Here is a 12,631-nt window from a genome sequence, read left to right as displayed (position 1 = left end):
CAGAGCTCCCAAAACTCTGCATTTTCCTCCAAACTGCCCCAAAAGCGGCGCCGGATTCTCCCCAGTCTGCTGTTCCAGCTGAAATTTTGGTTATTTTCATTTTTTAAATCTCTTTTCTCCTTCTGGAGAACGGAGGTAAAAGGAGCCCAAAGTGCGGCTCCAAAAAGGAGTTTGGCAGAGTTCCCAAAACTCAGAGATTTTCTCCAAACTGCCCCAAAAGCGGCGCTGGAAACTCCCCCAGTCTGCTGTTCCAGCTGAAATTTTATTTTCCTCTTTAAAAAATCGAATTTTTCACGTTTTGGATCAACTCAGCCCAAAGCGCGGCTCCTTTTTGGGGTCAGGAGTGACAGGACAGGACACACTCCCAAATCTCAGCGTTTTTTCGCCAAACTGCCCCAAAAGCAGCCTCGGAAGCTCCCCCAGTCTGTTGTTCCAGCTGAAATTTTGGTTATTTTCATTTAAAAATCTTTTTTCTGGGGTTCAACGAGACCCAAAGTGCGGCTCCTTTTGGGGAAAATGAATGAGAAGGAGTGATGGGATGGACAGAGCTCCCAAAACTCTGCATTTTCCTCCAAACTGCCCCAAAAGCAGCGCTGGATCCTCCCCAGTCCGTTGTTCCAGCTGAAATTTTGGTTATTTTCATTTTTTAAATCTCTTTTCTCCTTCTGGAGAACGGAGGTAAAAGGAGCCCAAAGTGCGGCTCCACAAAGGAGTTTGGCAGAGTTCCCAAAACTCAGAGATTTTCTCCAAACTGCCCCAAAAGTGGGGCCGGATCCTCCCCCAGTCTGTTGTTCCAGCTGAAATTTTATTTTCCTCTTTAAAAAATCTCTTTTGGAGCAACTCAGCCCAAAGCGCGGCTCCTTTTTGGGGAAAAGAGTGACAGGACAGAGGTGGAGACCCCAAGTTCAGCGTTTTCCTCCAAACTGCCCCAAAAGCAGCCTCGGAAGCTCCCCCAGTCTGTTGTTTCAGCTGAAATTCTGGTTATTTTCATTTAAAAATCTTTTTTTTGGGGTCCAACGCGGCCCAAAGTGCGGCTCCTTTTGGGGAAAATGAATGAGGAGGGCACGGAGTGACGGGATGGACAGAACTCCCAAAACTCAGCGTTTTCCATCAAACTGCCCCAAAAGCAGCCCTGGATCCTCCTCCAGCCTGTTGTTCCAGCTGAAATTCTGGTTATTTTCATTTAAAAATCTTTTTTTTGGGGTCCAACGCGGCCCAAAGTGCGGCTCCTTTTGGGGAAAATGAATGAGGAGGGCACGGAGTGACGGGATGGACAGAGCTCCCAAAACTCAGCGTTTTCCATCAAACTGCCCCAAAAGCAGCCCTGGATCCTCCTCCAGTCCGTTGTTCCAGCTGAAATTTTGGTTGTTTTCCTCTTTAAAAATCTCTTTTAGTGTTTTGGCACAAAGCGCGGCTCCTTTCGGGGGTAAGGAGTGACGGCAGAGGCAGCGCCATCAAAACTCCGCGTTTTTCTCCAAACCGCCCCAAAAGCGGCGCCGGATCCTCCCCCCAGCCCCAGCTCCAGCTGAAATTCTGATTATTTTAAATTTTGAAATCTCTTTTCGCCTTCTGGAGGTGACTCAGCCCAAAGCGAGGAGTGAGAGAGCGGCAAAAGAGAGGAGAAAGCCCCAAATCTCAGCGTTTTTCCCCAAAAGCGGCACCGGATCCTCTCCCGCGCTGTTCCAGCTGAAATTTTGGTTGTTTTCCTCTTTAAAAATCTCTTTTTGCTTCATCTTTTTTGGGGGGAAGGAACGAGCAGGGCAAGGAGGGACGGGACAGAGGCAGCGGCCCCAAATTCAGTGTTTTTCTCTAAACCGCCCCAAAAGCGGCACCGGCTCCTCCCCCAGTCCCAGCTCCGCCGTTCCAGCTGAAATTTTGGTTATTTTAAATTTTTAAATCTCTTTTCTTCTTCTGGTGCAGCTCGGCCCAAATTTGGCTCCTTTTTGGGGTTCATTTCCCTTCCCTTGTTCCCTTTTTGGGGTTCTTTTCTTTCTTTCCTTTTTGCCTTTTCTCCCCCATTTTTTCCCTCCCCACTGTCGGACCAACTTTTCCCATTTTTTATTTAATTTTCCCCCAGAAAACTCAAAAATAAAACCCCCCAAACCTCCCCTTTATTTTCTTTTTTCCCCAAAAAAATTTTGGATTTTTTCCCCCCAAACCCTCCCAGACGCTTTAATTAAACCCCTGCACCACAGACACATTAATTAAGGCCGCCTTTAATTACACCCCACAAATCATTTCCAGCCCCAGTTTGGGGTCCCCCCTCCCCATTTTTTATTCCCTTTTTATTTCAAATTTTTTAATCTCAGTTTGCCATGAAAAATTTGAATTATTTCAATTATTTGGCGCAATTCGGATTCCGGCCGCGCTTTTGGAGGAAATTGGGACTTGGAGGAGAAGTTTGGGTTTTTTTTGGGGCAGAATCGCCTGGATTTGGGTTTTTTGTGATGGGAAGGAGAGAAAAAAAGAGAAAAAGGAGAAAAAGGAGAAGGGAGAGAAAGGGGGGGAACGTGGGGCCCTGTAAATTATTGAGGAGAAAAAGAAAAGGGCGGAAGAACCCCCCGCCAACTTCCCCCGGACTTTTTAGAGAGGAGGAAAAAACGGGATTTTCTAGTTTAAAAATTAAAAAAAAAAAAAAATTAAAAAAAGAAGCAAAAAAAAAAAAAATCGCACAAAAAAAAAATGGAAAATAAATAAACTACCTTAGTGGAGCTTTCAGGGAGGGCCCGGCCGCTGGTAGCGCTCGGTATTTATAATTTATTGAGGAATTTTGGACTTTTTCCTGGAGCTGCTGCAGAGATAAAAGCGCCGAGCCCAGCCCGGCCTTTTTTTTTTTTTTTTAAAAAAAAAATTCTGATTTTTGGATACTTGAACGCGCCGGGCTCGGGGGATTTTTCGGCCGCTTCCAGCGCGGATTTCCCGAGGTTTCCTCCATCCTCATCCTCATCGTCACCCCGAGGCTGCAGCGCGGATTTTTGGGGGGAAATTTGGGGGTTTTTTGTCTCTTTTTGGGGCGATTTTGGGGTTGGGGAGGGCCGGGAGGGCAGGGGGGGTTTAGTTCGGTTCCGTGTGGGTGTTTGTGACCCGTGTTCGTGCTCGTGTTCCTGTCCGTGCTGTGGATTCTCATTCCTGTTTTTAATATTTTTTTTTCTTTTAAAAATTAAAAAAAAAAAAATTAAAAATTTAAAAAAAAAAAAAAGTTTTTCGAAGAGTTCAGCATTGGTAGTGGCTGGAAAAAAAAAAACACGAATTTTTTAAAAAATAAATCGAAATAAACTTCTCCAGTTTGGTCCGTGCGTGGAGTTCAGAATTTGAGGCTTTTGAGGGGCTCCGGGATGGGGACAGGGGGTGAAAAAAAAGCACAAAAAAGTCAAATTCTCCCTGCAGTTTATCAGGAGGAACCAGCCCAAATCTGTTTCCAGGGAAAGTTTTATCAGCGGGGCCGCTCTGGGCAGCAGCGATAGCGAAATTCCGCCGATTTGCAGTTTTTTAACCGCTCCTGCTCTTTTTTTCTGGGTTTTTTTTCTTTTTTGTTTTCCATTTTTTCCTCCCCTTCCCTCCGCCATCCCGAGGAGCTGCGCTGAAATTTCCGCCGCTCCAAACCCGCTCAAAAAACCCCCAAAAAACCCCAAAAAACCTCAAAATTATCTCTCCCATAGAAGCGAAACCAGAGCTGAAGGGTTCGGGAGAATCCCCCCGAAATTTGTTTCATTTTTGGGGTTCCAATTTTGGTTTTTTTTCGTGAAAAACTTTCCAGCCCGAAGCTGCTCCCACGTTTAACCCTTGTGCTGCCGGAGGGAGCTCAGCTCCACCCAAACTTTAAAAATTGAGCTAAAAAATTCAAATTTTGAGGCCTTTTAGCAGGGAGATTTCCCCAAATGCTGATTTATTTAATAAAAAATGGGATTAAATGAATGAAAACGGGTGGGAAACGATGATTGAGCTGAATTTTCCAGCTCGGCTCGGTTCTCCTCCAACCCCTCTCGTCCCCAACGGAGCCCGGATTTGCCCAAATCCTCCTCAATTTTCATTTCCCACGAGTTCCTCGATGTTTCGGCCGCCGGGATTTAGGAGCGGATTTTTCTCACTTTTCCTTAGAGTTGTGCTAAAGAGCAGATATTTTTAAGATGACGACGATGAGGTTCTTTGAGAATAGAGTGGAAGACGTTAGCTGATTTTAATAGGAAAAAAAAATCTTAAAAAAAAAAAAAAATAAAGAAAAAAAAAAAAAAAGAGAAAATGTTGTAAAATTTTGTTTTCTGTAGCATCGGCCCGGATGTATTTTCCAGAGATGTTTTAATGCTCCAGAATAAAAATCGATTTTAGAACAACGAGCTCTGTCTTTGTGTTCCTCGCCCCAAATCCCGCAATTATTCCCGTCCTGGTTTTTCCTGCTTTTTTTTGGGGGGGTTCAGATTCCCAAAAATCAGCCCAGAAACAGTGGAAATAATTCCGAAATAATTCCGAAATAATTCCGAAATAATTCCGAAATAATTCCGAAATAATTCCAAAATTATTCCAAAATTATTCAACTGGGGAGCAGCAAGAGTTTGCTGGGTCCCACCCGAACTTGCTGCGCTCCCGAATGTTTCAAAATCAAAATTATTGATTTCATTTTAATTTCTGGCACCCGAGCTTGGGGCCGCCTTTGCCCCTTGTTCGCGGGTTTAATTTTTTATTTTTTGGAGTTTTCTTTTCTTTATTCCCGCCCCAGCCTGAGGGGAAAAGGCTCAGCGTGGATTTTCTGCCTTTCCTCGCTTTATTCGCCTCTCGCCCATGGAAAAACTTTTCCCGAAAAGATTAAAAAGCCCAAAATCCCAAAAAAAATCCCCAAAATACCCCCAAAAAAACCCAAAAAAACCCCCCAAAAAACCCCCAAAAAAACCCAAAAAACCCCCCAAAAAACCCCCAAAAATAATAAAAAAAAACCCACAAAAAAACCCAAAAATCCCAAAAAACCCCGCCCTGTGTCCCCTCTCGGCGTCACCTCGGTTCCTTTTCCAGCAGCCATTCCTGCGATTCCCTCCCGAAATTCCTTTGAGTTTTTATCGCTCACAAAGCCCCGCAAGAACCCGGAAAACTATTTTATATTAAAAAAAAAAAAATTTTAAATAATAACAATTTAAAATCACCGAGCAAGCCCCGAGCCCCGCTGACCCCGCAGGGAACAGGTAGCGAGGAGCAGGACCCGGTAATTTTTAACAAAACCGGCCGCTCTAAAGGGCAATATTTCACTTCTTTAGGGGGGAAAAAAAGGGGAAAAACAAAAAAAAAAAAAAATCTCCTTTCTTTGGGGCAGCTCTGAAAAGAAAACAAAAGAAGAAGAAAAGAAGAAGGAAGAATTTTGGAGCTGGCGGAGGGAAGGCAGAGAAAGGGAAGGAACTTGTCATAAAGAAAGGAAAATTCAGCGCAGCGCGCTGCCATAAAAGAATATGACCGCTATAAAACTTTATAGGGTATAAATTTCTGAAGGTTAAGGAACTGAGCGGCTGTAAAGGAAACAGCGCAAGAAAACTTTCAGGAACTCCTAAATTACTGCGAGGAGCGGGGAAGCCCCGCTCGGAAAAGCGCTGGGGCTGCCCCTCAGCAGCTTCCACTCTTTTTACTTTATTTTTATTTTATTTCTCATTTTTTTCCTTTTTTTTTTTTTTATTGCTGAGGGAGGGGACAGCTCCAAAAAACAAAAAAAAAATCAGAATTGGGGATTTAAAAAAAGAAAAGCCGGGGAGGGACTTTTGCTAATTTATTCTCCTCTTGCAGATGCCGTGAAAATCCAGCGCTCGGGACGATTCCCTTTGTTCTTTTTCCTTTTTTTTTTTTTTTTTAACCTTTTTTTTTTTCTTTTTTCTTTTTTTTTTTCCTCCCTTTAAAGCAATTCCAGGCCTGCACACAACAACAACAACGCACGCACAGGAGGCACCCGCAGCGCCCGCACTCCCCAAGTTCTGGCGAGACGTCTGGGCTGGGGAAGCTCTTGATGATTTTACAGCCCCGGGCAGCAGAATGACCAATTGTTTAGTCTCGGAATTCGAAACAATGGCGCGTTTCAAAAGCGAGCCCACTTCGCCTCTTTTTTCTTTTTTAAATTTTATTTTTTTATTGCCGCACTTTGAGGGAACTCCAGCGAGGCGACAAAAAAAAACCCTCATTCTCGTTTTCCTCCTCTTTTCCTCCTCTCCTCCTTTCCTTTTTGTATTTTTGAAGCCTTTTTATCCTCCCGGCCAGGATGAAATTCTTGATTTTGATGGGGTTTTTTTCCCTTTTTTTGGGTTTTCCCCCCGGCCGGGGAGGCTCCGCCTGCAGTTCCGCGCGCGGCCGCGAGGTGGCGCCGTCGCTCCACGCTAGAGGCGCCCCCCGGGCGCGAACACCTTGATCCCATTAGGTAAAATATTGGGTTAATTATCGCTGCTTTGCCCGTTTTATAGCTTACATCTCCTCTCTTTTTTTTTATTTTTTTTTTATTTTTATTTTTTTGATCCAGGCTAAATTATGTCAGGCCTGGAAGGGGAAAAGCACCGCGGCAAGGCGGCGGAGGAGCTGCGCTGAGAGGTGGGGCGCGCATCCATCCCCGCTAAATGTTGGTTTAAAAGGGAATAAAAGCGCGCCGGGTTTTGTTTTGTGCCGCTCTGGAGGTGGGAGGACAGCTGGAATTACCCCAGGCCCGCAGATTTACGTGTGCGGGGTTGAAAAAAGCGAGCGGCTCCAAGGTTTCGGGGGGAAAGGGACGCGCAGAGCCGGGACAATATTTTCCCTCTCGGCCATTAGGATGATCTGCGCCTTCCCCGCTCGATATTTTATGTGTTTTATAATCCCAGCCACCGCAGGATTAAAAAAAAAAAAAAAATTAAATTAAATAAAAAAAAAACCCCAACTCAACCGTGCAACAAAACAAGAGCATTTGTTTCTTTTAGAAGTTGAACACTCATTTCTGGCGTGGCCGCCCCATCTTTTGGCGCTGCTGACGCTCCTCGCTTGAATTCTTCACTTTAACGGCTTCAGAAATATTTTTTTTAAATGCCACAAACGCGTAAATGAACCCAAAATGCTCTTAAACCACCGAGGTTTGGGGCACATTTAAATACACCCCCGATGCGGAGGCAATAATGTCAACTTTTAACTCCGCCAGCTCACTTTGATTCCGGCCTTTGATTCCTCAGAATTACGAGGCAAAAAATTTACTCAGATGTTGTAAATTCTTCCGCTACAAACGGCGGCAATAATTTCAAGATGGGTTTTCTTTCAAATCGGTATAAACGGGGTTTTTTCCCTGGCCGAGAATTGCTCCCAAGTTCCACCAGAAACCGCTCCCGCCGCTCCAAAAATCGAGATTTTGGGTGAGGGCGGAACAGTTCCAGCCCGCAGGGTGGGAAATCTTGTTTTAAGAGGCAAAGTTTCGGCATCTCGAGGCTCCGTTTCATCGCCGCGACGTGAAATACGAGCGCAAACAGAAATAAATGAGCGAAATGAAGAAAAATCTCGCCCCTGTGCATTCGGCGAGAGGCAGAGCGGAGCAAACTTGAGGTTTAGCGAGGAAAGGATTTGAGGCTCTTCCTTTTTTTTTTTTTTATTATTATTATTTCATTTTTTTTTTTTTTTTTGCCTTATGAATTCCCAATAAATCTTTTCCTCCGCTGGGTGTTTATAAATTATCTCTGCCCGACACCCACGCCGCGCTCCCGCTCGGTTTTCCTTGGAATGGAAACATTTTCCTTTCATCGGGAGCGGCGATGATTTAGGATCAGCCGTTGATTTCTGGGCTTTGCTGGGCACCCGAATCCTCCCGCTCTTGGCCCAAATGTTCCTTTCCCGGCCCAAATCCCCCAATTCTTCCCCATTTCCCCTTTCCCGAACTTCGGGCGCAGAAACTTCTGCCCCGAATCCACTTCATCCATCCCGTTTCCATTTTATTTTCTTTTTTTTCCCCCCTGGATATTCCAACATCTCCCCTTTGCCAGGTTCCAAAGCTCTGTTTGCTTCTCCGCACCATTTTCGGGGCTTTTTTTTTCTTTTTTTTTTCTTTTTTTTTGACGGTTTTATGAAACCCAAACCTGCTCGATCGGCAATAAAAGTGGGGAGAAAAAAGAAAATGTTAACTCGTGTTTTAGAGGGGCGAGAAAAGCTTTAATTATAGCGCTGCAAGTGCTCCAGCAGCAATAATTACTGCGAAAGGCTCTTAGGCTCGGCTGGAATTATCCCCGCGCAAAATAAAGGAAGCGTATTTACTTAAATTATTTCTCTAAGGATGCCTTTAAAGTTTTATTCCGTTGCTATCTTGGTTTTCTGTCTTTTTTTTCCCCCCTCTTCTTTTCTGCCTTCCTTCGCTCCCCGCCTTCCCCCACTGAGGATTTTAGTGGCGATTTTTAAAATTTGTTTTTAAAACCAAGGTAGAAAAAACTGAAATATTTCAACTTTCTCCTCCTTTTCCGTGCAACGGAGGTTGAATTTTGTGCCTCAAGTGGAGCGGAACCCTCCGAAAATTCAGTTTTTGGCTTCACCCCCGTTCGGACAGAGCACAAACCCAGGCGGGGCAAAACGGGGGGAAAAAAAAAACCAAATTGAGGAGGAAAAGAGAGGCTGGAAAGGCTGAAAAACCCATCTGGAATTGCGGGGGGCTCTGGGGGGGTTGGCGCCGTTATGAACCGAGGAACGCCTGGGTAATATTTGCTGAGTGCGAGAAATGAATTTCCAAATCTACCCCCTGTGTGTTCCCGGCGCTGCGAAATTGCAGCGCCGGCATCCGAGGGGCAACTCCGGGCTCCGCTCTCGCCAAACGCCAATAAAAGCGAAAATTTCTCTGTTCTTCTTCCCCCCACCCCTCCCCGCAGGGTTTTTTACCCTGGGAAAAAAAAATAAATAAATAAATAAAAATGGGAGGGGGGAAAAAAATGAAATTTAGAAAATGGAATTAAAAAAATGAAATTTAAAGGGTGAAACGGAGAAGGGTGAAATGAAGAAGTGGAAGTTGAGGGGGGCGAGGCGGGGCTGGAGGGGAGGGGGCGATGGGAGCCCCCAAATTTGGAGTTTTTTGAGTCATCCCCAGCGAGGAGGAGGAGGAGGAAGGGGAGGAGGAGGAGGAGGCAAAGCCGAGGTTTTGGGTGGAAAACCGCGATGGTTCGGGTTCAACATCGGCGCCTCCGCGGGCGCGCAAGGCTCCCGAGCAAAGCTCCGCGTTTATGGCGCTGGAGGAGCGCGCTCGTAAAAGCCGAGCGGCTTTTATGGAGTGCGGCATAAACAACAACAACATCCCCGGCTTGATGGCGCTTTATAGTTTGTTAAACAGTTTACGGCCTTTTTTGGGGGCTATTACAAACGCAATTCCCTTCACGCGATAGTTAAACCTTTATCAATAATAAGGAAATTGATCATTAAAATGTTAAATATGACTACCTCGTTTGTTTTAAAATATGTTTAGGATAAGAAGCTGTATGATTTGATAACTTGTATTAAAATACCAATTACATTTATAGGACCTTTTAAAACTGGTAGCAATTAAATCGTGTTCTTTTACAGTTTTCCAAAGCGACCCTGACATTTAAAAAGGCTAAAACTGCCTCGTTAAAATTTCGAAATTAACGACTGCGAGCGCTCCTCTTTAATTTTCCAACACTCCCCAAAAATCAATCTTTTGGGTGGTCCGGGTGCGTGATTTGTCGTGAGGCGAGCGGTACCTCATTAATGGGGGTAGTTAAACATATTTAATCCGTATATTCACCCCACCTCCTTCTCCCTTCCCCTCTCCCTCCCTCTCCCTCGCCCGCTCCCCCTCGCTCGCTTTTCCTCCTTTATTCTCCCACACTCTTCCTCTCACAATCATGCGGTGCCGGGTCCGTGTGGAGTAAGGAGAAGCCAATAGGATGAGGTTTTGGTAATAGATGCAAATGATCATGAAAAGACACTGCAAAATATGAAACAACTCATTTGCGCCGAAGTAAATCACTGAAAACTGTTTATGAACTGGCATCTCTTCTTGGAAATGTAAAGCGAGAACTCTTTAAGTGGCGATTTTTTTTTTTTTTTTTTTTTTAGGGGTGGGGGGGGAGGAAAGAATTCAATATCATGCAGGCTTAGAGTTTTGATTATATCCTCCTTTTATATTCCTGGAAATCACAAACTGCCGTTGCTTAGCATCTTAGCGCTTTCTTTTTTTCGCTAATAGATTCTCGTGGTCTGGTTTTGTTGTTGGGGGTGATTTTTTTTTTTAATATTTTTTTAATTTTTTTTTTTTTTTTTTTTGCTGCCTGCTCAGAGAGGAAAAAAAAAAAAAAAAAAAAGGAAGAGAAAAAGAAAATATTTTTTTGCCGTCCTAGATTCTCGTGGTCTGGTTTGTTGCCGGGGGTGAATTTTGAATATTTTTAATTTTTTTTTTTTCCGGCTGCTTAAAAAAATATATATAAAAAGGAAGAGAGAGGAAGAAAAAAAAAAAAAAAAAAAAAAACCGGCGATTGAAATTAAAATGAGCTCCTATTTTGTCAACTCACTCTTCTCCAAGTACAAAACCGGCGACTCCCTGCGCCCCAACTACTACGACTGCGGCTTCGCGCAGGATCTGGGGGGCAGACCCACCGTGGTGTACGGCCCGGGCGCGGGGGGCACCTTCCAGCCCCCGCCGCAGCTGCAGGACTTCTACCACGGCGCCTCTTCGCTCTCGGGCGCTCCGTACCAGCAGAACCCGTGCGCCGTGGCGTGCCATGGCGAGCCGGGCAACTTCTACGGCTACGAGCCGCTGCAGCGGCAGAGCCTGTTCGGGGCGCAGGAGCCCGAGCTGGTGCAGTACGCGGACTGCAAGCTGGCCGGCGGCCTGGCCGAGGAGGCGGAGAGCTCGGAGCAGAGCCCTTCTCCCACGCAGCTCTTCCCCTGGATGCGACCGCAAGGTGAGCCCCCAGCTCCGCAGCTCCGCGCCCGCCCCTCCCCGGCGTTTCTTTTGGGTTTTTTGGCGTTTTGTTGGAGGATTTTTGCTTTTCTTTCTGTGCCCCCCCCACCCCCGCACCACCCCGGTCCTTTCTTTGGCTGCCTGGTTCTTTTATTTCGTATTTTAGTGCTTTACGGGGGTAAACTTTTGCACTTGTAAATTGCTTTATAGTTTAATTACCCTGAAGGAGAGCTTTTCTTCTGGGGGCTGAGCGAGCCGGGCTTTCTGTGGGAGGAAGCGTCCCTAAAGTTTATGGCACTTTTATAGCCTCGAAAAGCCCCTTCGTTTTTGTTGGCCGCTCGCTCCGGGCTCTCTGCTGTAGATTTTAATTTGTTTTAATTTTGGGGGTGTTTTTTTTTGGGCTGGGGGTGATAATCAGCGTGCAAAGCGCAGCCCCAGCCGGGCTGTCGGGGTGGGCTGAGCGCGACCCCCCTTCCCCTCCTCTCCATCCCCTTCCCGGGGCTCCATCTCCGCCCTGGACCTCGCAATTCCCTCTCTGCCCTTCCCCGAGCCTGGTTTGTGTTTTCCTCAAGCTCCTTCTCTGCTTTTCCCCCCTCCTCTCTCCCACCGCAACCTTCGCCATCCCCCAGCAGCCGCCGGACGCAGGAGGGGGAGGCAAACCTACAGCCGCTACCAGACGCTGGAGCTGGAGAAGGAATTTCTGTTTAATCCCTACCTGACCCGCAAACGGAGGATCGAGGTCTCGCACGCCCTGGGGTTGACAGAGAGGCAGGTCAAAATCTGGTTCCAGAACAGGAGGATGAAATGGAAAAAGGAGAACAACAAAGACAAGTTTCCCAGCAGCAAATGCGAGCAGGAGGAACTGGAAAAACAGAAAATGGAAAGGGCCCAGGAGGTGGACGAGGAAGGGGAAGCACAGAAGGCGGACAAGAAATAAAGGGATTTTTGAGGACTGAAAGGCGAGCGCTGCCGGGGTGGAGGAGCCCCCCGAGCCCCCCGTTAATGGCAGTCGGTGTAAGGGAGGGCTGGGGGACGCACACACACACACACACACACAGAAACAACAACCCAGAAAAACAAAAGAGAAAAGGGGGAAAAAAAAAAAACCCACAAAAAAAAAAAAGAGAAAAACCCCACAAAAAAAACCCCCCAACCCCTTTTATTGCTGTAAAATAAAACAGCCGACGCTCCGCGGTACAATGAGCGGGAGGCGGGAGGCACCGCCAGCCCTCGCTGCCTTTTGCCAGTTATTAACTAGCGGTAGTGTAACGCAATAGCTTCTGTAAAACATGACTGTGAAATCCTCTCTCTCTCTCTCTCTCTCTCTCTCTCTGTCCTTCTCTCGCTGTCTCTCTCTTCTTTCCGGGGGCGTGGGGGGTGGGTTGGTTAACATAGCTTTCAGCGCTAGAGGAGTTATGTGATATTACATTTGTGCACTTTTTTATTATTATTATTATTGGGTGGTTGTTTTTTTTTTTTTTTTTTGTGTTGTTGTTGTTGCTTTAATTTGAGTTTTAGTTCGTTTCCCGGCCCTGGTTTTTGTTGTGGTTTTATCTGTATGTACTGGAGGTAGCTATTGAGACAAACATCCCAACAACATGAAACTGCCTATTTATGCTATAGTTATCTCTCTCTTTCTCTCTCCTCTTCTTTGCCTCTGTTAGTTGGTTTTTTTTTTTTCCTTTTTTTTTCCTCAATTTTTCAATGTCTCTTCCATAAGGAAAAAAAAAAAAAAAAAGGGAAAAAAAAGCGAAAAAAAAG

General features: G+C 45.8%; 1 protein-coding gene across 1 annotated transcript; it reads left to right on the top strand.

The window, feature by feature from the left end:
* Window positions 1–10,432: 10,432 nt before the first annotated feature.
* On the top strand, window positions 10,433–11,921 carry HOXB8 (homeobox B8). Its single transcript, XM_074557848.1, has 2 exons — window positions 10,433–10,871; window positions 11,503–11,921. Exons 1-2 carry the CDS (start codon window positions 10,454–10,456, stop codon window positions 11,805–11,807), a joined length of 723 nt encoding a protein of 240 aa, XP_074413949.1. The 5' UTR covers window positions 10,433–10,453; the 3' UTR covers window positions 11,808–11,921.
* The last annotated feature ends 710 nt before the right edge of the window (window positions 11,922–12,631 follow it).

The sequence above is a fragment of the Zonotrichia albicollis genome, chromosome 23, assembly GCF_047830755.1.
Source record: "Zonotrichia albicollis isolate bZonAlb1 chromosome 23, bZonAlb1.hap1, whole genome shotgun sequence".
Taxonomy (NCBI): domain Eukaryota; kingdom Metazoa; phylum Chordata; class Aves; order Passeriformes; family Passerellidae; genus Zonotrichia; species Zonotrichia albicollis.
Note: the sequence above shows the minus strand (reverse complement) of the source record. Positions and strands in the feature narration are given on the sequence as shown.